The sequence below is a fragment of the Macrosteles quadrilineatus genome, unplaced genomic scaffold (genome assembly GCF_028750875.1).
Source record: "Macrosteles quadrilineatus isolate MER2022 unplaced genomic scaffold, UCM_ALF_1.0 Scaffold_5__1_contigs__length_97177068, whole genome shotgun sequence".
Classification (NCBI taxonomy): domain Eukaryota; kingdom Metazoa; phylum Arthropoda; class Insecta; order Hemiptera; family Cicadellidae; genus Macrosteles; species Macrosteles quadrilineatus.
The window spans coordinates 83,266,779-83,290,687 of NW_026542598.1; the positions used below are offsets into that span (position 1 = coordinate 83,266,779).

The following is a 23,909-nucleotide window of genomic DNA, read 5'->3' on the forward strand; positions in this document are numbered from 1 at the left end:
GATTTCATACATTCAGTTAAGAATGAGCTACCAGAAACAATACATTTTAACCACAGGTATGAAACCCGAAATGAAAATATATTTACAGAATATATTTACAGAACTTTAATTTAGAACTTTTTGTATTTAATATTTTAAGTGATTAATTTTAAGTTAAGTTTAAATGTTAAATGTTTTATGTATGGATTTAATTTTGACAATGCACTTATTCTAAATGTTAAGACATGCATGGAATGTTTTGTGCAAACAAAGTATGTCTATGTCAATGGCATCATCAAAAATGAAGATTAAAATAAAGAATAGGATTTAAGTTTTAATTTAATTACTTATCAATCGGATTTATAAAATCTAAACTGAGACACATTACTGTCCTGAAATATGACAAAGTCCTACTGAGTCTGTCAACCAAATCGTCACACAAGTCGTAAACTTTGTCGATAGCACTTTGTAAACAATCAAAAAACTCGTCTTCGTTACTTGAAAATTCACATTTCTCCGTAAAATTCCGACTACCGTTCATCACCAGTCTGTCAATACTGTTGTTAATTATTAAAATCTCGTTTTCCAACACTACTAAATTTACTTTAAGATTTTTCATCCATCTGTTTAAAGGGATGTCGACCGGAACCGATTGTTTTTGCACAAGCTTCCACTCACGACAGTCTAGTAAGGTGTTAAGTTTGATGAAAAGTTCGACACTGTCACTCGAGATGTTTCTATTGTCCGTCGTGTACAAGACGTCTTTGTTGAAAGAGCTCAGTATGTGTTTGCTGACACTGTGAACTGTTAGTTGAGTGTTGGTTAAGCTCACGTCGATGATTTCGTTGATCTCTTGTATCACTTCTTGTAATTCGTTATATTCTAGTTCCTGAAAATAAAAAAAATGTGTCAGAAAAGTTGAACTTTGTAAAAAAGCCTTGTAGTTTTTTTAATAATCAAAATTAACAATACCAGTGTACCAAATAAAATAGATCTATGTGTAGTTCTTTTTTTGGATGTATTTATATACTGAGTAGCTTTCATGATTTTTTGATGAGTGGCTCTTAGGATGTCATCGTACGCTTTGGGACTAAGTTTTGTTAGTATCTTGCAGTATTTAGTGGTAGTGATCCCTGTATTAATAGTGTGCCACAGACCAGAAAAACTGGGAATTATATTATGCTTGAATTTGTTGTTCCGTGAAAAATGGGAAACATATGGGAGCTTTGAAATTTCACTGTGAAAACCTGATTTTAGTCAACGGCCACAGAAAAATCATGAACGTCCTTTGTAGTGACAGAAAAATCAACATCTTCTGAGGTCATGGCAAAATCGTAAAACATCTCTCGGTCATGGCAATGCTTCCTCAGTCACAGTGAATTCTTGACATGGTCCGCAGAAACAGCAAAATCGTGCAAAGTCTTTCTGCAGTTACGGCAAAACCAATAACATGCTCTGCGGTCAGGGTGAAATCGTGAACATCTTCCAGGGCATCTCAAAATTGTGAATACCTTCCAAGGGCACGCCAAAACGGAAACATCTTTGGAGGTTACGACAAACCGTGAACAACTTCTGCAGTGACAGCGACACCATTGTCACCCACTATCGCAGAAAAATCATAAATTTTTCTTGTCTCAAGCTTGTCTCGATTCGACTTGAGGTTGGCCCGATAATTATTTTCGACTTGTACTGATCCCTCGGACCAACTGTTGCCGACCTAATCTGAAATAACAAGGGATCCTTAGATCCCTAGTAAAATCATAGACTTGGTAACCAAGAATCATAACCTTTACAAAAAGGTTTTGCTGACAGAAAACCCAGGAAAAATGTGTGAAATTTTTTCCCACGAGTTCCCGATTTAAAAATAATAGACTATAGATCAAATCCACCCAATTTTTATTGACTTTAACTTAAATCTAGTTTCTCAGTTTTTTGTAGTGGTTGAAAAAAACTTACTTGAGCACCTCTTTTGATGTCAAGTTTCATCCAAGCTTTTCGTTTTGCACCAGTTCTAGGAATTGCAATTTGGTTAGGAGGCAGAAAACAGCTCAAAACATACTATTAAAGTATTAAATATCTTAACCCTTCCCGGACGGGCAAAATCATGACATAAGACGGGAAAAAATTAGAGGAAAAAATAAAAATTATTTTTTAATATTTATGTTTTGTTATACATACATAAAATAAACACAGTGGAACACATTATTCTGTCAAAATAATTTTTTCTCGTTTTTAATTATGCGGATATATCCGCCACCCGTCTTTGAAGATGTGACCATACAACGTTAGGCAATAAATAAAGAACAATATGTAAACAATAAATAAAGACAACGTAATGTTGAACGTGAAACGTCGAGGGGGGGGAGCGTAGGAGTTTTGGGGTGTGCGCCAGGGGGGATGAGGTTCAGGAGAGGGGTTGGCGCGCGAAAAAGGAGAGAGTGCGGGGGAGAGCGCAGTCATGGAAAGGGCAGGAAAGTGGCGCCTTGGTACCCCGAAACTTCTGGTTACTGCTCAAGCACCTGCCAGTCTGTCTGAAGGGAAGGCGGATATAACCGCTTCCCGTCCGGAACATCAAAAACCATATGCGGATACATCTGTCACCCGTCCTTTATCGCCAAAGCCTTAGGCGGATATATCTGTCACCCGTCCGCGAAGGGTTAAGAAGTTGTGTATTGTAAAACTGTAAATGCAAACAATGCCTCAAATTCCTCATAATATTTGATATGATGGATTAAATTACCTCACTGGATGTTTGCAAGATCATAATGAGGAAGATGTGTATAATGCGCTTCATGGTATAGTCTCATTCTGAAAATTAAAGAAAAATCATATAAATTCAAATTATGTATCATAACATACAATTATTTTCCTCTATTACAGATTACCTTTATAATAAGTTCATTGAAACATATAATCGCTATTTTTATTTAGAGGGTATTTGACGATTTTATATTTATTCAAATATACAATATGTGTTCCCTAAAGTCCTTTTAAAACTTTAAAATTTACCATTGAGTTATCAAAACTAATATAAGTTAAGACTTCCAGGTTGGAAATTTAATTAGTACAAAAATTTGTCTTGTTAACCACTAAGAACAAAATAATTTGTTTATTGTGCGACTAATCGACTTGACTCAATGAGTCTTAGGTTTGACAATAACTTTAGACTCAAATAGAAAATGTCTACTTCTTTCCATAAATGTGTACTTTTTTAATGACTTCACAAAGAAATATATTTTGATTGTCTCTCACCGACCTGTGCAAGTGTGTCTTTATAACATTTTATTAAGTTATTAAAAGAGATAAATCTAGACAATAAACTATCTTGGCAAAAAAAAATTCCTTTAACAACTAAACACATACGTATGTAAACTTGTCTTTGTACATGTAGCAAGCAAGAGTTCATATAACAATGAACAGTGAAAATAATCACCTCATAACGAACACAACATAAAAGTGAAGTAGTAATTACTGTTGAGGTGTACAGTTGGGGTTATGAATATTTAAAAGTATTATCTCAGTTATGAGGTTTTTATCACTGAGCATTAGGCATATACAATGTTGTATTCCTCAAGACACAGTACAGCTAAATGTTGGTGTAGACAAAAGACATCGTATCAGACTTAGTTAGAAAGTTGGAATTATGAATTTTCAATTTATTTTCATAAAAGTTGTGAAAGAAAGTAGAGCCCATATTATAACAGTGATTTTATAGAGATCCATTGAAATATTAATGGATTTTCATCATATCTGTGATGTGATTAATTATGTGATTAATGACATCGAATCCATCATTAATGGATTTTCATCATATCTGTGATGTGATTAATTATGTGGTTAATGACATCAAATCCATCATTAATGGATTTTCATCATATCTGTGATGTGATTAATTATGTGATTAATGACATCAATCCATCATTAATGGATTTTCATCATATCTGTGATGTGATCAATTATGTGATTAATGGCATCAAATCCATCATTAATGGATTTTTATCATATCTGTGATGTGATTAATTATGTGATTAATGACATCAAATCAATCATTAATGGATTTTCATGGTTTTGACTATTGCCTGTTTACTTATTTATTTATCAATCTTTTCAGAAAAATTTTGATGAGAGGATCCTATTTGATCTTTCAAATGTCTATATAAAGATCTGTTTCATTCAATACAAATTAGTAGCATTTATAAAACAAAATATTTACACAACAACTTGGATGATGTCATGAGCAAATTTAAGTTTTTCTTTGTTTACTTTATTTTTAGTTTAAAAAATTTTACTTTGTTGATAATTCCTTTCACATTTATTTATACATGGCATAACATCGTTTAAACCGTAACAATAAAAAACTTTGTAAACTTTAAACTTTTTAATACAGTTTTGTTATTTATTAAAATAAACCATAGAGAACAAAAATTGTATTTCAATCAACAGATGTCAGAACTAGTTTACCATATGGTTTATATTTTCTATCAAAATACAACTAGTTCATTGTTAGTTTTAAGTGCAATAAATATCACTTACCAGAAATGATGGTTTTGTGTAAAAAACAGAAGATGCACAACAAATGGTTCACATTTCTAGCTGTATACTTATGTGGCACTGTCATACACACAGTTGTGTACATACATATGATTATCAGTCTGCCATCATTACCATTACAAACGTTAGGAACAACAGTATAGACGCTCCTCTTTCCATTTCAACTAGCCTACTATTTTCTTAGAGTTTCTATGTAAATCAGCTGATTTCACAATCTCATTGTAATAATTTGGATCTTAAATTAGTTTCGTTCTTCTAATATCTTGGTAAATTGACTGATTTAACACTGTTGTACTATTTGTAAATATTTAGGTTAGGCACTGCTGTTATTAGTTCCTGCATAAATCAGCTGATTTCACATTGTTGTATACCAATTGTTATTCACATTGGGTTTTCAATACACACATTTATTACTAAAATTTTAACAACACGAGTTACATCAATTGAATTTAATACAATATTTTCAAATCAATTTAAAGTTTCTGCTGTAAAAGTTCCTCTTCCCCTTGATAGGAATTATAGATATAAGTGTAACATAAATTTTTCTTAAAACAAAAAATTCTTTCAAAATACTATTTAACATTATTTACTGTTAATAATAATAACACAAATTTTTTATGGCAATTTTTAACTATACACATAATTAAAATAAGATTAACTTGAGAATAACTGAAACAATAGATCAAATATATCTTAGAATTATTAATTGTCCCTTTCTTCAACAGTTTTGTTAAAGGTTGTGAGCTAGAAATTAAAACAAGTCTAGAAAAATGGTTAAGGCGTTACAATTTATTATGGAATTTAACATATTTTCTACTATCATTGGCATAACCATAAAACATGTTACAAACTTATCACTTAGTATTGGAAATTCTCTACGGTATTTGATTTGTGTCTATGAAAATATGAAAGTCTTATAAAAGAATCTAAAATTTTAGCAACCCGCTTATGTCACTTATAGGTATAACAGCTTTAAATATTTTTCCAATATATTTTTGTTTAAATATTTTTTAAATTAAAATCTTATCACAATTCATTAGCAGCAAAAGCCTTAAAAGGTTTTTCTGCATTCTTTTTATTAGATTTAGCAAATTTGGTCTAGTGGTTTATGCGTAATACAAAGACAGACAACCAATACATCTAATTTTTGTTAACAGAGATTCATTTGATAAATTTGCTTTACCACACACTGAACAGATACGGATCAGTTAAAGCCAAAATTAGGTGATGACAGATTTATTTTTTCAGGTTAATTGTTTTGATTAAATTCAGTTTTGTTTCATTAATTGTAAATTTAATTTTCATGATGCTTCACAGGCACAGAGATCCAAGCTTTGACTTCCCAGAGGTAGGCAAGTGGCCGATCCACGTCCAGGTTAGCCACTACGCCAGTGTTGCCTGCAAGCGGCTAGAGAGGGGTGGAGAGGGGGGAAAGAGACCGCCGAGAAAACCCACATTGGAGGAGATCGATCAGGCTAGAGTAAGTTTAAATATGATAATTTAGAGGTCTGTTGATTGTGAATTGTGTGTCAAGTTTTGATTATAAGGATTTATCAATTGCAGAGACTCGCTTCTTCTAATTTGCTTAGAAAATTCTATGAATTTGGTTATGAATTTATTTTTTTTTGTCCTATTTTCTTGGTAGTCAAGAAAGGGGTTTTAGTGCTTTACTTCAGATTTGAGGGTTGATGGTTTGATTCTCGTCCCAGATGCCGTTTTACATTGTCTATCACCTAATGAAATATTTAACAAAAGGTCAAATTTAAATAGTTACAAGACCAAGATTTGACCGTTCCCTAACAAAGAACCTAAATAATGCCAAATATCTGGTTCATCAGAAAATAATATTTTTGTAACATGTGTCCGTTTTAAAGTTCGATAGGTTTTGTATTAACGTTAACTGACGAATCTACTTGTTTATCTAATGATTCTGAATTATTTTGTTCAGGAAGTATCAGAACAAGAGTAAAATTATTCATCGTCTACCATAATAATTGTCAATGCCGGTTTCCTACTAGGCCGCGTCCCAAGGATGCAAGCAAAAAGGAGCCGCAACATCGTTTTGTACAAAATGTTTTATTCAACAGTGACACAACAACGTTGTTTGTTTTTTTTTAAGTTATAAGTTGTCTTTTTATATAACAATTCTATTTTCACTTATTAACAACAGGCCCACATTAATTCATTGAGGGGGATGGCGGTGATGTTCCCATGATTGGGGACGACAAAACTGGGTCCTCATAAGCGTGGGTGACAATAATGATGTCCCCGTGATCGCAAACATTGTTCACAATTTTGTCGCGAGTGTAGGAAAGTTCTACAAATGGGACTAATTTGGCCTAGGGACGCAATTACGCTAAATACTGCACACTAATGGTGTTCAACAATAAATAAGATCTGTATCATTAATCTTGCTGTGTCGTTCAGTTGCAGATCTTCAGACCAAGCATGTTCGGGTCCACTCTGCAAGAGGTGATGGCCCTACAGAAGGAGAGGTTCCCTCACTACAAGCTGCCATGGATACAGACCACTCTATCTGAAGAAGTACTGAGGCTACAGGGAGCCCAGACTGAAGGCATATTCAGGTAGGCTGGCTACGATAGACCTGACTAAGCACCCACATAGAATTATGATATGTAATTAATACAGTGAGTGTTTTCGCTGTAACCCCGTTTTTAGCTGTATTACTGAACCGATTTTCACTATTAAGGTGTCATTTTAAAGCTTATGATCCAGTGCACATGCGAATGGTAATGGAACTTAAGGACTTTGATCCCTTTGCGTTTAAATTATTTCTAGGGTTCACTTTCAAAGATTCAGTGTTTGTGACAAACTTTCTTTATAATGGTTTAAATATGAATTGTAATCCAACAGCTCATCCTTCAGTTAAATGTTTAACCACGGCCAGATTGTAAACAAGAGGCAGAAAAAACTGTTTATGAAAATGTGTTTTAAATAGCTACTTTTTTAATGTTTGCAATCAGATTGAAGTAGATAAATCACTCTTAACACGTTGAGTGCTGACTACATCAATTGATGTAGTACGTCACGAGCGCCCCTGGCGGACTACATCAAAAGCTGTAGTCGCGCCACTCCAACTTTATTGGTTCAGTGTGAGCTCAGACATAGACGGGGAACGTTGTATCGCGCGTCAGCCTGTTGTGCCAGTTCTCGAGTTTATTTTGGCGCGGATCGTTTTCAGCTCCGGGTTTTTACTTCGGCACGGGACCGTGGTAATCTCGTACTTTTGTGTGGTGTGTGTAAATGTGTTTGTGGTGCAATGGAGCCTAATATTGACGATGAATTGTTGGAGAATGTGTTCTCGGATGGTGAAAATGACTCTGAGGAGAGTTCTGACAGCTCCGATGACGACGACGGGGTGTGTCCAGCATGGAGTCCGACCCTTGGCGCCAACGGCATGCGTGACATCCCATTCACAGGTGATCCTGGACTGAAAGTGCCAATTCCCGGTAACAATAGTCCTATTGATTGGTTTGATTTATTATTAGATGTTGTATTTTTGGAAAGTATCGTATCATTGACAAACGATTACGCATTTGAATTTTTCTGTGGGCCGAATACTAATCCCAAGTCACGAATTGGAAGATGGAAAGACCTTACTCTTGAGGAACTAAGAACCTTTATAGGCTTGTTGTTGCACACTGGTTCTATTAGATTGAATCGTCTTTGTGATTACTGGAAAACCCATTACCTTTATGAAACATGTATTTTTAGCAAGTTCATGAGTCGAGACCGGTTCCAAATAATACTAAGATGCCTGAATTTTTCAAGAGTAGTGACAGAGGATAGGCCGGAACCCGCTAATGACAGATCATATAAGATCAGGAGTATCATTGAGTATTTCAACAACAAAATGCGTGAGATTTACTATCCGGATCGCGAGCTTACCATTGACGAAGAAATGATTCTATGGCGTGGTCGGTTAGTTTTCCGGCAATACATCAAGGGAAAACGCCATAAATATGGTATAAAAGTTTACTCCCTAAACGAACCTGAGGGCCTTCAACTGCGTTTACACATCTATACAGGGAAAACTGACCCATGTGCCGGTAAAGGACATACAGTAAAAGTTACCTTGATGCTAATGAACGATTTTTTGGGTAAGGGCCATGCACTTTTTATGGACAACTTCTACAATAGTTTTCTTTTGTCGTCCAAACTCCTACGTCGTTTGACTTACACAACTGGAACCTTGCGCAATGACCGTAAAAATACACCGGCAGCTGTCAAGTCGGCCCAATTGAGTAAAGGTGAAACCATTTCTAACTACGCCGAAAGTGTCATGATTGGTAAATGGCGTGACAAGAGGACTGTCTCGTACATTTCAACCCAATTCGATAATGAAATGGTCACAAGCAGAAACAAAAGGAAACAGTTGAAAGTAATGCCAAAGGCCGTTATGCAATATAACGCGCATATGAAGGGGGTTGATCGCTTGGATCAGATGTTGTCTTATTATCCATGTGAGAGAAAAACACTCAGATGGCCAAAAAAAATCTTTATTCACTTCTTGCAGGTAGTCATGGTCAATTCATTCTACCTGTATAACATGCATAACGTTGGCAACAGACTATCCCTGTATGATTTCCGACAGAAAGTACTCGAAGCACTCTTGCCCCCCAAACCAGCACCAATAATGAGGACCCCCACCACAGGCAGTATGCACAGGCTGTCAAAGAACGAAAAAAGAAGATCAAATGGAAGCCATGCACAAAAACTTTGCAGAGTATGTTCCAAAGAAGGCAAAAGGAAAGTGACCGTCTATGTTTGTGCAGTGTGCCCCGGTGAACCAGGACTTTGCGAATTGCGATGTTTCGACAAGTTTCACGAGGACATCGCCGAATAAAATGTATTATGACAATGGCGGTGGGTGGGGTTGTAAATAGTTTTTGAATAGTTTTAAATTTTTTCTATAATTGTCTTCTCTGTAAGAACAGTGTTTTTATAAATAACAATAACTCTTTCTTTGACATTGTGTGTGAACTAATTTTTTGCATTGACGATCGTTCTAAATGACACTTGGAAGGATTGTATATAATTTTGTGTGGTTATTATTTCAATAATTACCGACTTTTGTGTCAAGAAACAAGTTTGTGGGTCGTTATACACAAATGTGACAGTAAATAGACTACTTCTTCTTCGCGGTGACTTAGCAAACCGGCCCCACCGGCGGACTACATCAATTGATGTACCGGAAGTGACGTCACCAATAATGACCAAAATGGAGGCCTGGGGATCTTCTAATGACATTTTGGATGCATTCACATCATTTACTTGGTGAGTTATCAATAATCATATTTCAGCACTTTAGGCACGCAATGCTAACCCATTTCAGCACTCAACGTGTTAAGACTTTATGGTGTAGATCTAGAAATTTGAAAAGTAAATGTGTATTACATTATTATTTTTCCATTTAATTAAGCTATGAACCCCATTATGCGTGATTTGCGCATAGGTCCCCTCGGATTCCAAAAATTTGGTTTAAATTGTCAATCACAAAGTTTTACACTAGTAATTATATTCTGGACCCTCTTTTCCTGTTAGCACTGCATCATCTGTGTGTTGTGTAGTCCTATCAACCTAGCGGGTAACATCTAAAGAGAAATGTTTTACTATATGACTCTCATTGACTTCCAACCGTATGTTCAAATGACTGATTCATTCTATTATTACCGATTTGTTGTTTACAGGGTATCTGCGGATGTAGATGAAGTGACTAGTCTCAAGATGCAGCTAGACAGGTGGGATCGGCCCACAGACTGGACGGACGCTCACACTCCTGCGTCTCTGCTCAAGTTGTGGTATAGAGAGCTGTACGAGCCACTCATACCGGACACCATGTACAACGAGTGTATTCAGCATCACGATAACCCAATCCGAGCGATACAAATTGTCGATAGTCTTCCAGAAATCAACAGGCTCGTTTTGTCCTACCTTGTGCGATTTCTTCAGGTATGTTTTCCTAGGTTATTTTCGTCGGGGTATATTGCTACCTGTAGGTGTTATAAAACTGTTTTGGAAATTAAATTTTTCCCCAACTCTTCTCATTTTATGAAATTTTGCTGAGCTAAACGATGATTCTGTCTTGTTTGGAGTACATAAATTTATTGGACTAACATTGATAACAGTAAAGATGAGTGATTTTGTTTTTTCCCCTTATGTTGAATCTGTGATATATGATTGATACTCATTAATAGGGAAAAAGACTCTATTTTTGTTATGATATTTTAATTAGATTTTAATAAATTTCTCCTTTAGGCCTACTATATCAGTAGAGGTGTGCGAGAAGCTGGATTTTTGAGACGAGCCAAGCCTCCTCATAAAGCTTGAAGCTTAAAATAGTGGTAAAAATGTCAGAAGTTAGAAAATGAAGCCAAACCAATAATTTATTCTTTAGACATTGATGGCACAAAGCATTGTGCGATTGTACATTTAAGATGTTGCCACAATTGCCAGGGATGATTACGGCATGTTGTGCTGTGTCAATGCTCGATGGCAAAGTGCTACGATCACACATTATAGTTATGACGTAGTGATCAGTTTTCAGCCTTGGCCCCTGACTCCAAAATCAACCACTAAAACTTAGTTCCAGTCCTTGTTTGTTAGTACTTAAAAATGCTATTTAACTACACCATAACATACAAATGCATTTTGAAAAGATTAATTGTGACGAATTAACTTATGGCATGGCAGTACAATACCTTCACTTTATACTAAAAATATCAACTGGATTAAAAATCTCAGGCTTGCACTCATTTATGTATTGTCAGTGATTTAAATTGTATAGCTGCGGTAAATCGTTATACTTCATTTAAATAAGTAGATATTTGCTTGGCTTGATCAAACTTCTTTGGTCCGCACAAATCTCATATATTGTCTTTGACGGAGTTGCAGTGAATGATTAAACTTGTTTTAACTGTGTAGATATTTGCACGGAGCGAGGTTGTACAGCAGACCAAGATGGACGCCAGCAACCTGGCCATGGTGATCGCACCTAACTGTCTGCGCTGCACCTCCCACGACCCTCGCGTCATCTTCGACAACGCGCGCAAGGAGATGGCGTTCATGCGCACCCTCATTCAGTACTTAGACACCAACTTTGTGGAGGGAGTCGTATAGAAAGGTAACGCCTTGTCTTTAACTGCTCTGTAATGTTAAGGATTGTTATTTTTATAGCTTGAAAGCTCACTTTAGTTTCTGAATATGCAGTTGTTTTAATACTGGATTATCACCTTGTCCTGCAGTTCTTGTGGACAAGTATTTAGAAAATCTATTATGCATAGTTTAGACCGGAAAGCGGAAAGGTTTTAAATTTAAGAAATACAAGAGTATTGATCGGAAATAGAGCCTAAAGATTAAACTGAAAATATAGTTAAGTACATTGTCTTTTTATAACCTACATAATTTATCTTGGTTATCAAGTGCCAAGTTTGCAGGACTACCATATTTTGAAATCATCAGACAATGTAATACAAAGTGACTACCGGATCCGCTGGATCCGAGCTAGAACCGGCACCAAATCGGATCCAAAAAATTTCGGATCTTTGGCTGGATCCGGTTTTTAAGGATCCAATTTTTCCGATTTTTTTTACTGACACAAAGCTGTCTGTATCCATGTACAAGACCGATTTTGTCCCGATTTTTTTCTAAATGTCACAGTACTGTATATTACGACGTCAATAACCTCTATGGTTAGGCAATGTCACAGTACTGTATATTACGACGTCAATAACCTGTATGGTAAAGCAATGTCACAGTACTGTATATTACGACGCCAATAACCTTTATGGTTAGGCACTGTCACAGTACTGTTTATTACGACGTCAATAACCTGTATGGTTAGGCAATGTCACAGTACTGTATATTACGACGTCAATAACCTGTATGGTTAGGCAATGTCACAGTACTGTATATTACGACGTCAATAACCTGTATGGTTGGGCAATGTCACAGTACTGTTTATTACGACGTCAATAACCTGTATGGTTAGGCACTGTCACAGTACTGTATATTATGACGTCAATAACCTGTATGGTTAGGCAATGTCACAGTACTGTATATTACGACGTCAATAACCTGTATGGTTAGGCACTGTCACAGTACTGTATATTACGACGTCAATAACCTGTATGGTTAGGCACTGTCACAGTACTGTATATTACGACGTCAATAACCTGTATGGTTAGGCAATGTCACAGTACTGTATATTACGACGTCAATAACCTGTATGGTTAGGCAATGTCACAGTACTGTATATTACGACGTCAATAACCTGTATGGTTAGGCAATGTCACAGTACTGTATATTACGACGTCAATAACCTGTATGGTTAGGCAATGTCACAGTACTGTATATTACGACGTCAATAACCTGTATGGTTAGGCACTGTCACAGTACTGTTTATTACGACGTCAATAACCTGTATGGTTAGGCAATGTCACAGTACTGTATATTACGACGTCAATAACCTCTATGGTTAGGCAATGTCACAGTACTGTATATTACGACGTCAATAACCTGTATGGTTAGGCAATGTCACAGTACTGTATATTACGACGTCAATAACCTCTATGGTTAGGCAATGTCACAGTACTGTATATTACGACGTCAATAACCTGTATGGTTAGGCAATGTCACAGTACTGTATATTACGACGTCAATAACCTGTATGGTTAGGCACTGTCACAGTACTGTTTATTACGACGTCAATAACCTGTATGGTTAGGCAATGTCACAGTACTGTATATTACGACGTCAATAACCTCTATGGTTAGGCAATGTCACAGTACTGTATATTACGACGTCAATAACCTGTATGGTAAAGCAATGTCACAGTACTGTATATTACGACGCCAATAACCTTTATGGTTAGGCACTGTCACAGTACTGTTTATTACGACGTCAATAACCTGTATGGTTAGGCAATGTCACAGTACTGTATATTACGACGTCAATAACCTGTATGGTTAGGCAATGTCACAGTACTGTATATTACGACGTCAATAACCTGTATGGTTAGGCAATGTCACAGTACTGTATATTACGACGTCAATAACCTGTATGGTTAGGCAATGTCACAGTACTGTATATTACGACGTCAATAACCTGTATGGTTAGGCACTGTCACAGTACTGTTTATTACGACGTCAATAACCTGTATGGTTAGGCAATGTCACAGTACTGTATATTAAGACGTCAATAACCTCTATGGTTAGGCAATGTCACAGTACTGTATATTACGACGTCAATAACCTGTATGGTTAGGCAATGTCACAGTACTGTATATTACGACGTCAATAACCTCTATGGTTAGGCAATGTCACAGTACTGTATATTACGACGTCAATAACCTGTATGGTTAGGCAATGTCACAGTACTGTATATTACGACGTCAATAACCTGTATGGTTAGGCAATGTCACAGTACTGTATATTACGACGTCAATAACCTGTATGGTAAAGCAATGTCACAGTACTGTATATTACGACGCCAATAACCTTTATGGTTAGGCAATGTCACAGTACTGTATATTACGACGTCAATAACCTGTATGGTTAGGCAATGTCACAGTACTGTATATTACGACGTCAATAACCTGTATGGTTAGGCAATGTCACAGTACTGTATATTACGACGTCAATAACCTGTATGGTTAGGCAATGTCACAGTACTGTATATTACGACGTCAATAACCTCTATGGTTAGGCAATGTCACAGTACTGTATATTACGACGTCAATAACCTGTATGGTAAAGCAATGTCACAGTACTGTATATTACGACGCCAATAACCTTTATGGTTAGGCACTGTCACAGTACTGTTTATTACGACGTCAATAACCTGTATGGTTAGGCAATGTCACAGTACTGTATATTACGACGTCAATAACCTGTATGGTTAGGCAATGTCACAGTACTGTATATTACGACGTCAATAACCTGTATGGTTAGGCAATGTCACAGTACTGTATATTACGACGTCAATAACCTGTATGGTTAGGCAATGTCACAGTACTGTATATTACGATGTCAATAACCTGTATGGTTAGGCACTGTCACAGTACTGTTTATTACGACGTCAATAACCTGTATGGTTAGGCAATGTCACAGTACTGTATATTAAGACGTCAATAACCTCTATGGTTAGGCAATGTCACAGTACTGTATATTACGACGTCAATAACCTGTATGGTTAGGCAATGTCACAGTACTGTATATTACGACGTCAATAACCTCTATGGTTAGGCAATGTCACAGTACTGTATATTACGACGTCAATAACCTGTATGGTTAGGCAATGTCACAGTACTGTATATTACGATGTCAATAACCTGTATGGTTAGGCACTGTCACAGTACTGTTTATTACGACGTCAATAACCTGTATGGTTAGGCAATGTCACAGTACTGTATATTAAGACGTCAATAACCTCTATGGTTAGGCAATGTCACAGTACTGTATATTACGACGTCAATAACCTGTATGGTTAGGCAATGTCACAGTACTGTATATTACGACACCAATAAGAAGTGGATAATGGACCTACCATCTACAGCCTGGTCACCAAGGATCACTATTGGGGGAAACCGACTAATTCAGACTACAACGAAGCTTTTAACCAGCTTATAACAGACTTCCAAGACTAAGAAGCTTTCAACTCTCATCTGCTCAGCAATGGGATGCGTCAGAGATCTAATAAAGCCACAACACTTTATTCAAAATGTTATTAACTTCGAACGGCAGACTGGCGCACGTGTGATCATCGTCTCCTATGACCAAAAAGCCGGGCGGAGGCTTTGGAGAGGACTTAGTCACAGCGAGTTTGTGCACACCTTGAGAGAGCTGATCCCACCAGCTGCAGCCACCCTTACACCGCTGGAGCTGACTGGCGCCAACACCTCCACCACACCCTGTCCCGGCAACCACCTGCCCGCATCTCCCCATGGTTCCAGCCGGTGCCAAAGTGTAGTGAGTGATGTGAGCCAGCCAAGTGAGAGTGAAAGTGGAGGTGATGGTAATATCACCCTCAGCCCTGTCACTACCCCTGAAATGTCAACCACCCCTAGCCCTCCACACTCTGTCAGTCCTCCCCACTCTCCAGATTTAAAATCTCCATTCAGAGGGTTTGCAACCCCTAATTCTGATCAACTTAATTATATAACTACTAAAATAGAAATGTATAAGATTAACAGACCAAATGCCATACCTTTTTTAGGAAATTTGACCACGTTCCCCCCATTAGTTACAAAGTAATACCTAACATGACTGATGTGTTTGATAATGGGCAGTATTCTTTTCCAGAATCTGATAAAGGCGACAAAGGTATCGGTAATGAAATTGTGTTGTCAAAAAATCTAAGTAATTGTATAATGCACTACAACATTCAAGGAATTAAGCAAAAATTTGAAGAGATAAATATTTTATTAAAAAGCACAAAAAATGTTAAAATAATTTGCTTTAATGAACATAATATAAAAGAATCAAATAAACTGTTGTTAAATAGAATACACAATTTCAGTTTGAGGGATGGATTTTTCAGGAATTACTCTAGAGGTGGATCTTGTATACTAGTCCATGATTCCCTTTCTACCATTTCACGACAAGATCTAAGTAAAACTTTCAATGAGGAGTTTACCTTTGAAGGGTCATTTGTAGAAATTGAAGATCTTAATTTGTTAATTGTATCAGTCTATAGAATACCAGGAAATTGCATTAGTAATTTGTTTCTTAAAAAATTTCAAAGCTTCCTAACTGTTTTGAAAATTGAGGCAAAAAAGAAACAAATTGTTATAGCAGCTGATTTTAATATTAACCTTTTAAAAAAGAATAGTAATTCAGTAGAAGAATTTAAAAATATAATTAGTAGTCATGGTTTCTTGATAAACATCAAAGAGCCAACAAGAATAACAAAAACAACAAACACCTGCATTGATAACTTTCTAACTTCTATAAATTATGGTAAAGCTCCTTTTGAGAATCTTGATTTATCTATGTCTGACCACAATGCTCTATTCCTTCAGTTACCTATTAGTAGTAAATTTAAATTCAAATCAACAAACTCTGTAAAATCCTATCAAAGACGTTTTCCTGAAGGATCCATCGCCCCATTTATTAATAGCTTGAGATGTAATTTGATGTCTTTATCTTTAGATGGTTCAGTGGATAACAATTACAAAAATTTTTTGGCTAAGATTAAATTAAGTATGGATGAAATCTTTCCAGTCAAACCTTTTAAAGCAAAAAATAAAAGTAAATCAAAAACTTGGGTTACTTTAGGGATAACAGTGTCATCAATAAACAAAAGAAAATTACATTATGAAGCAAAATTTAGTAATGATCCTAATTTTCTAAGCTATGTAAAAAATTACAAAAAGATATTTCAAAAGATTGTTAAAAAAGCTAAGAAATCTGCAAATGATAGGTATATAATGCAAGCAAAAAATAAGTCCAAAGCCATGTGGAATGTTGTAAAGGAAGAATTAGGTGTAGGTGTTAAAAGTTAAATTGTTAAGCCTCACATTAAACTTAAGGTCAACAATGAAATTATTGATGATGCTGTAGTCGTGGCGGAACTGTTTAATATTATCAGTACTCCAACATTGTCAATATACTTAAGCTGCCAAACATGCCACACAGTGCTAATATCAATCCGTATGCTAACAATCCTACAGTTCAGATGACAAAATTAGGTAATCTTCGTCAAACAAATGAAATTGAAGTAAAAAAAACTATTCTAAGTTTAAAGAACAGTAATGCCTGTGGCTGGGACGGTATACCCATTAAATTATTGAAATGGTCAGCAAATGAAATATCAAACATCTTGGCTACACTAATTAATCAATCTTTTGCAGAAGGTGTTTTTCCCCAACTACTAAAACTCTCAGAAATAGTACCCATTCACAAAAAAGGTTGTTTAAATGAAGTACAGAACTACAGACCGATCTCTTTATTAAGTAATGTTTCAAAGGTTTATGAAAAAATTCTTCACACTAGATTATCTAGCTTTTTGGAAAATAACTACAAGTTTTGCAAGGAACAATTTGGTTTCCGTAAAAATCTAAATACCCAATCAGCTTTAAACAACTTTGTAAATTGCGCTTTGAAGGCCTTGGATGAGTCGCAGTGCACAGCTGGTGTGTTCTGCGACTTATCCAAGGCTTTTGATTGTGTTAATCACAAAATTCTTATCAAAAAACTTACAGCAATTGGTTTTCATGGACAAATAATTGAACTTTTGAAGTCTTACTTAAGCGATAGAAATCAAAGAACAGTAATTAAAACCGCCTCTGGGAACAAATACTCTTCTTGAGCAAATAATAACTATGGAGTTCCGCAAGGTTCAATCCTAGGTCCTCTCTTATTCCTCACATATATTAATGATTTACCTTTTCATTTTTCAAATCAAATCTGTAACTTTACCCTTTATGCAGATGATACAACAGCTCTCATCAGACGAAGTACTGTTAAAATGTTACATGATGATGTCAAAGAAACAATTGGAGAAATAGCAAATTGGTTTTTAAAAAATGGCTTACTTTTGAATGAAGATAAAACTAGTGTTTTAATTTTCAAATTGAGAAATTCAACCAGAAAATGGAACAGAAACTACTGCCTCGCCCACAAATGTAGTAAAGTTTTTAGGGATATATTTGGGTAGTAAACTACAATGGACAGAACATATTAATTTTCTAAACAAAAAACTTAGTCCAACAAGATATGCTTTAAGTGTTTTAATTCAGGTTACCTCCTTGGAAGTATGTAAAAATGTTTATTATGCTTATGTGTACTCTATTTTAAGCTATGGTATTACATTATGGGGGACAGCCACAGATGTCCACAAAGTTTAAAAAAAACAAAAGTCAATAATCAGAACTCTTGCAAATTGCCCCAAAAAACATCATGTAGACAATTGTTTCGAAATTTTAAAATTTTAACTCTAACTTCAATATACGTTTTTGAAATTTTAAAAATGGTTCATGGAAATCCTGGTATGTTTCAAAATTATCTTAGTAATCACTCATATAATACACGAAGACGAGACATTTTTCAATACCCAACTCATAATTTAAAAAAATATGAAACAAGTCCTCTCTATATGGGGTTAAAAATTTACAATAAAATTCCAAACTCCTTAAATCAATTAAACTTAGCAAAATTTACAGACAAAATTAAAACAGTTTTAGTAGAAAAAGCATATTACACTCTTGAGGAATTTTTCAACGACTCCTGGTAACAAACACCCAATCTCTCATCAACCTCTCCTAACATAAACAGTTCCACCATGCTGTAGCTTTGTAGGGGTAACTTACTGGCTAAATCCTAGGTTTTTTATACCTATTTAGATTTCCTTATTTATTAGAAACCTTGACAATGTACCTGTCTGTGTATTACATTTGTAATAACTTTAACAGATGTTATGTGCAATAAAGAATTGTCATTTGTCAATAACCTCTACGGTTAGTCAATGTCACAGTACTGTATATTACGACATCAATAACCTCTATGGTTAGGCAATGTCACAGTACTGTATATATTATGACGTCAATAACCTGTATGGTTAGGCACTGTCACAGTACTGTATATGACGACGTCAATAAAATCTATGGTTAGGCAGTGTTACAGTACTGTACATTGCCGACATCAATAACCTCTATGGTTAGTCAATGTCACAGTACTGTATATTACGACGTCAATAACCTCTATGGTTAGGCGATGTCACTGTACTGTATATTACGACGTCAATAACCTCTATGGTCAGCCAATGTCACAGTACTGTATATTACAACGTCAATAACCTCTATGGTTAGGCAATGTCTTAGTACTGTATATTACGACGTCAATAACTTCTATGGTTAGGCAATGTTACAGTACTGTATATTACAACGTCAATAACCTCTATGGTTAGGCAATGTCTTAGTACTGTATATTACGACGTCAATAACTTCTATGGTTAGGCAATGTCACAGTACTGTATATTACAACGTCAATAACCTCTATGGTTAGGCAATGTCTTAGTACTGTATATTACAACGTCAATAACCTCTATGGTTAGGCAATGTCTTAGTACTGTATATTACAACGTCAATAACCTCTATGGTTAGGCAATGTCTTAGTACTGTATATTACGACGTCAATAACTTCTATGGTTAGGCAATGTTACAGTACTGTATATTGTTGACGTCAATAACCTCCATGGTCAGTGTCACGTCAGAGTACTGTATATTGCGACTTAAATAACCTCTATGGTTAGTCAATGTCACAGTATATGCCTCATAATTCTATTCTAAAAAAAAATATCCTCAATTCCCAATCTTTTCTTAAGATTGGGTGGATTCAAGATCCGGATTCGACCCTTCCCTACCTTCGATCTTGAGTATGCTATATCATGGTTTTTGCGTGCAGCATCCAATTTATTAATGCCTGGATCACCCCTTGCTTATCTTTTCCTTAAATTTGTTCCAGGTCCACATTACTGATAGCCGGGTATGTGAAATTCTACAGGTAAAATACCCTGTGTCTGTGTACAAGATTTTCTGTGTACATACAGGGTAAATAAAAAGTCAAGATTCCCCCATTTAATATGTTAGAACACAGAATAGTGTTCTTGTACACAGACACAGGGTATTTCACCTGTAGAACTTCACTTACCCGGCTATCAGTACTGTGGACCTGAAACGAATTTAAGGAAGAGATTACAAGAGGTGATCCAGGCATAAATAAATTGGATGCTGCATGCACAAACCACGATATAGCATACTCAAGATCAAACTATAGTAAAATATACACAGATGCCCTTTTGGTGGTTCAAACTTAGCACATAGTTTCATTTTAAGATTTTGAAAAGTTTTAGTGCCCCCACAAAATGAGGGATTATGGGCTCAACTGGAGATTACTCTATATATAAGATATATTAACCTTTAAACATTACCAATTTAATTTTAAACAGTATGATTTAAATTGGCATTCTGTTAATTACGTTTTTTTAACCCGCCCTTATGACAGTGTGTATCTGGATCCGGATCCGGTACCGACATTTTCTTGGATCCGCCCATCACTAAATACAACACCGTACTCTAAAAATTCAACGTTACATTTACTTTAATCTTAAAATTCTACTGATTGTGCCTGTGTCTAAATTATGTATCTTGTTGACTTTTGTGACATTTGCTTGAAAAATAAACTGGAAATCTTATCTTTTGTTACAGATGGTCGGAGCGACCAGACACTACAATTTGTGCCTGAGTTATGCCATTCATACCAAAGTTAGCAGATTAAGTATACAGTCTTATTTTCGTGTAAATAAGAATAATCTCAGAATGTAATATAATTTGTTTGTATTTAATTTGTTGTTTATCATTCTGTAAAGAATTAGTCATGTTTGTCAGACAAATACGTTTTAAGAGTTTAAGAAACTAGCATTCGTACAATGCAAACCCTATGGGTCGGAATCCGTACACGAATCTGATCGCAATTCAACGTCAGCGAAAGACGAAGGGTCAGTGCTCAATCGATAATAATCTTCCTATTCTGCGTTTGTTGTTTGTGTTATAGAACGGAGTAAATATCTCGCTAGTCATTTAATTTTCAGAAATTCCATTGTGTAGCCTACTGCATGCTACAATGCTAAAAAGTATTTTTGCATTTCATCCTGCTTTTAAATACCTGGTGAACTGTGCACTTTTTTGGTGGATCTAAATATATATTTGATTGATATTGATTTATCAATAATTCAATTTGTAGGTAAATTTCTTAACAATTTAGAGAAACTTCAACGTAGTTGGTTTATGTAGTTAAATTAATTGATTTACAACAATTATGTAATTCTCATCTTTTGACTTCGTGATTTACTGATGAATAAGTGTATTAGTTTTTGCTTTAAACCTTCCTTGTATTGGTAGAACTTATTATAACATAAATGCTTGAATTTTAGTTATTTATTTATATAAAAAATGATAGGTAAAACTTTTGACAAATTCAGGACATTAACGTCTTATATATTAGGTAATTTTTTGCCAACAAGTTTTAGGATAATTGTAGACCTAATTTTCGGGCAACATGTAAACAATTGTTAGGGAGTATCGGGGCTTAGTTAAAATTTTTAGGATATCACTGTTAATGTTAATAATAAATTAGGAAATTTGCTTCAAAAAATTGCTATGATAGTAAGTTCTATCAACACCATAAGGTCAACGGATGAAAAAATCTTGAGTCATCACTAAATCACAAGTCTGATATAATTTATGACTAATAATGAGCTGTGAAAATGCCTGAACTTTTACAAGCATGTGCAGTTTTGTTTTCAAATTTGTTACTTAAAAATAGACTTCGACGAGGATAATTTTTAATCCTGGTATTTCCAAGTTTAATTGTTATAATTGAGATTATAAAAAATCCTTGGACTTTTTCTCACAGACTAAGTCCATCTAAACTGAAATACAACAATACTTTTATGTTTAACATCATTTTCAACCTTTTAAAGATAGTTTAGACTGTGCACAGTTTAACTAACGTAAACGATTATTACTATTTAACATCACCCTGAAGTTTCTCTATAGTTTTAGTCCCAAAATGATTTTGTTAAACCCAGCAATCCAATGCGATGTTGATTTAATGTAGTAATTACATTACCAATTTGTTTTATATGTATTTAACTTCTATAAAACTGTTTATAGAACTTTGCTTTGATAATCCCAAATGAGTTCCAAAAACACAACACTAGCTTGTGGTATTTTTGTATTATGTGGAAAGAATAAATTAGAAATACTATTGAATTATATATTATGCGATAACATATAATACCACCATTGTGCTCCTTTAAACATTGTATTTATTGAGTAATCATTAGTGGTTTTTATAGTATTGTTTTATTGGAATTTTAAAGAAATGTGGTATGTTTTGTTTCATGAAGTTTTTTGTTCTTACACTGAACTTACTACTTTGTTCTATGACTGCACTTAATTTTTTAAGAGTGTTAAACACTAAGTGGTCCAATCAACTTAAGTTTTGTCAACAGGGCCGGATTTCCCAATAGGCCCGGTAGGCCCGGGCCTATGGGCGCAAGGTCCCAGAGGGCGCACGGCCGAGAGGATTTTTTTTTATATTCTATCTATAAATAAAAATAAATAGTCATAGTTGATAAAAAAAACTCTGCCTAATAAAGCATTGTGATTCTTAAGTTCATAAGAAGAAATTATTGTGAAATTTAAATTATTTTTCAGAATTACGCATCCATTTTTGTTACAAAATTGGTAACGAACATTGGTTATACGGGAGTAGGCTAGACAATGTTACCACCCTCACTTCACAAAACAAAAGTTATTAACTAATATTTTGATTAACTTAGCTTACAAGAATCTGGAGGACCAAGTTAAAATATATAATACGTTGTGTTGAATATTAAAACAATGATGAATTTACGTTTAAAATCAACAAAAAAATAGTAATCTTAAGATTTTGTAGATTTTGTAAAAATTCAATACCCCCCAAAGCACCATTAATGCTGCCATTTTCTCCTCAGACCTAAGGATCGGTATGGTTGGCAGGAATTTTGCTTTGGAAATTTAACCTAGATGCAGTACAACCATAGATTAAATATAACTGAAGTCGACTTCTTATGACATTGTTAATTCAAACATTTTTTATGTCTAGTTCATGTTGGTGAAACTGGATGTTAGTTTTGGCGTAATTTTGTTTCTATTATTTTATAGGGTTAGTCCTATGATGTGTGTTTTAATTTCTTGTAACATAAACAGGAGACGACCTATGGTTGATGATTAGATCGTTTTATTTTCGATAAACTAGGTTTAAACATAGATAAAACATAAGTTTACTCATTAAATAACAAGAATTGTTTTCAGCTACTGTAATCCAAAATGATGACAAATCTACTAAAGGAGTATGTTTAATCTATGGTATCACGTACTGCATGGAGTTCATGTTTTTGGGCCTGGAATTGGAATCAATGGCCATTTTTTTGCAGGAATTCTCGGTGGGTTGAGTTGTTTTGTTTCAGTACAATTGTACAATTTGTTTGTACCACGGCCAAAAACGTGAGCATTTATTAAAAGCATAAAATTGCTAAAAGTGTTTAAGACTGCACTGGCTAAACAAATCAATTAAAAAAAAAAACTTGCAATGATTCCGACGAGGAGTTGTATTCAAGCAATAAACTTAGGCCTATATGGGCATGATATAGTTTTTAATAAAGGTTTGAAGGGAAGTAACTGTGACCAGACTAGGGGGCGGAAAATTATTTGGGCCTAGGGGCGCAAAAATGCTAAATCCGGCCCTGTTTGTCAATGTTAGGGATTGAACCCCTGAACCTATCACTTTCCCACCGAAAAATACTAATAACTAGTC

General features: G+C 35.1%; 2 protein-coding genes across 5 annotated transcripts in view; one reads left to right on the forward strand and one right to left on the reverse strand.

The window, feature by feature from the left end:
* LOC128994337 (rho GTPase-activating protein 39-like) overlaps positions 1-22,552 on the forward strand; it is a 72,493-nt gene extending 49,941 nt beyond the window's left edge. For all 4 annotated transcript variants that reach the window (XM_054418800.1, XM_054418804.1, XM_054418802.1 and 1 more), the window contains 5 exons: positions 5,848-6,010; positions 6,958-7,115; positions 10,242-10,503; positions 11,476-11,674; positions 20,756-22,552. In XM_054418800.1, the coding sequence (XP_054274775.1) occupies positions 5,848-6,010; positions 6,958-7,115; positions 10,242-10,503; positions 11,476-11,670 (778 nt within the window). In that variant the 3' untranslated portion in view covers positions 11,671-11,674; positions 20,756-22,552. The remainder of the gene's footprint in view (positions 1-5,847; positions 6,011-6,957; positions 7,116-10,241; positions 10,504-11,475; positions 11,675-20,755) is intronic.
* Positions 209-4,599, reverse strand: LOC128994338 (uncharacterized). Its single transcript, XM_054418805.1, has 3 exons — positions 4,513-4,599; positions 2,720-2,787; positions 209-868 (listed from the first exon to the last, which is right to left on the reverse strand). Exons 2-3 carry the CDS (start codon positions 2,771-2,773, stop codon positions 323-325), a joined length of 600 nt encoding a protein of 199 aa, XP_054274780.1. The 5' UTR covers positions 2,774-2,787; positions 4,513-4,599; the 3' UTR covers positions 209-322.
* Positions 22,553-23,909: the final 1,357 nt, after the last annotated feature.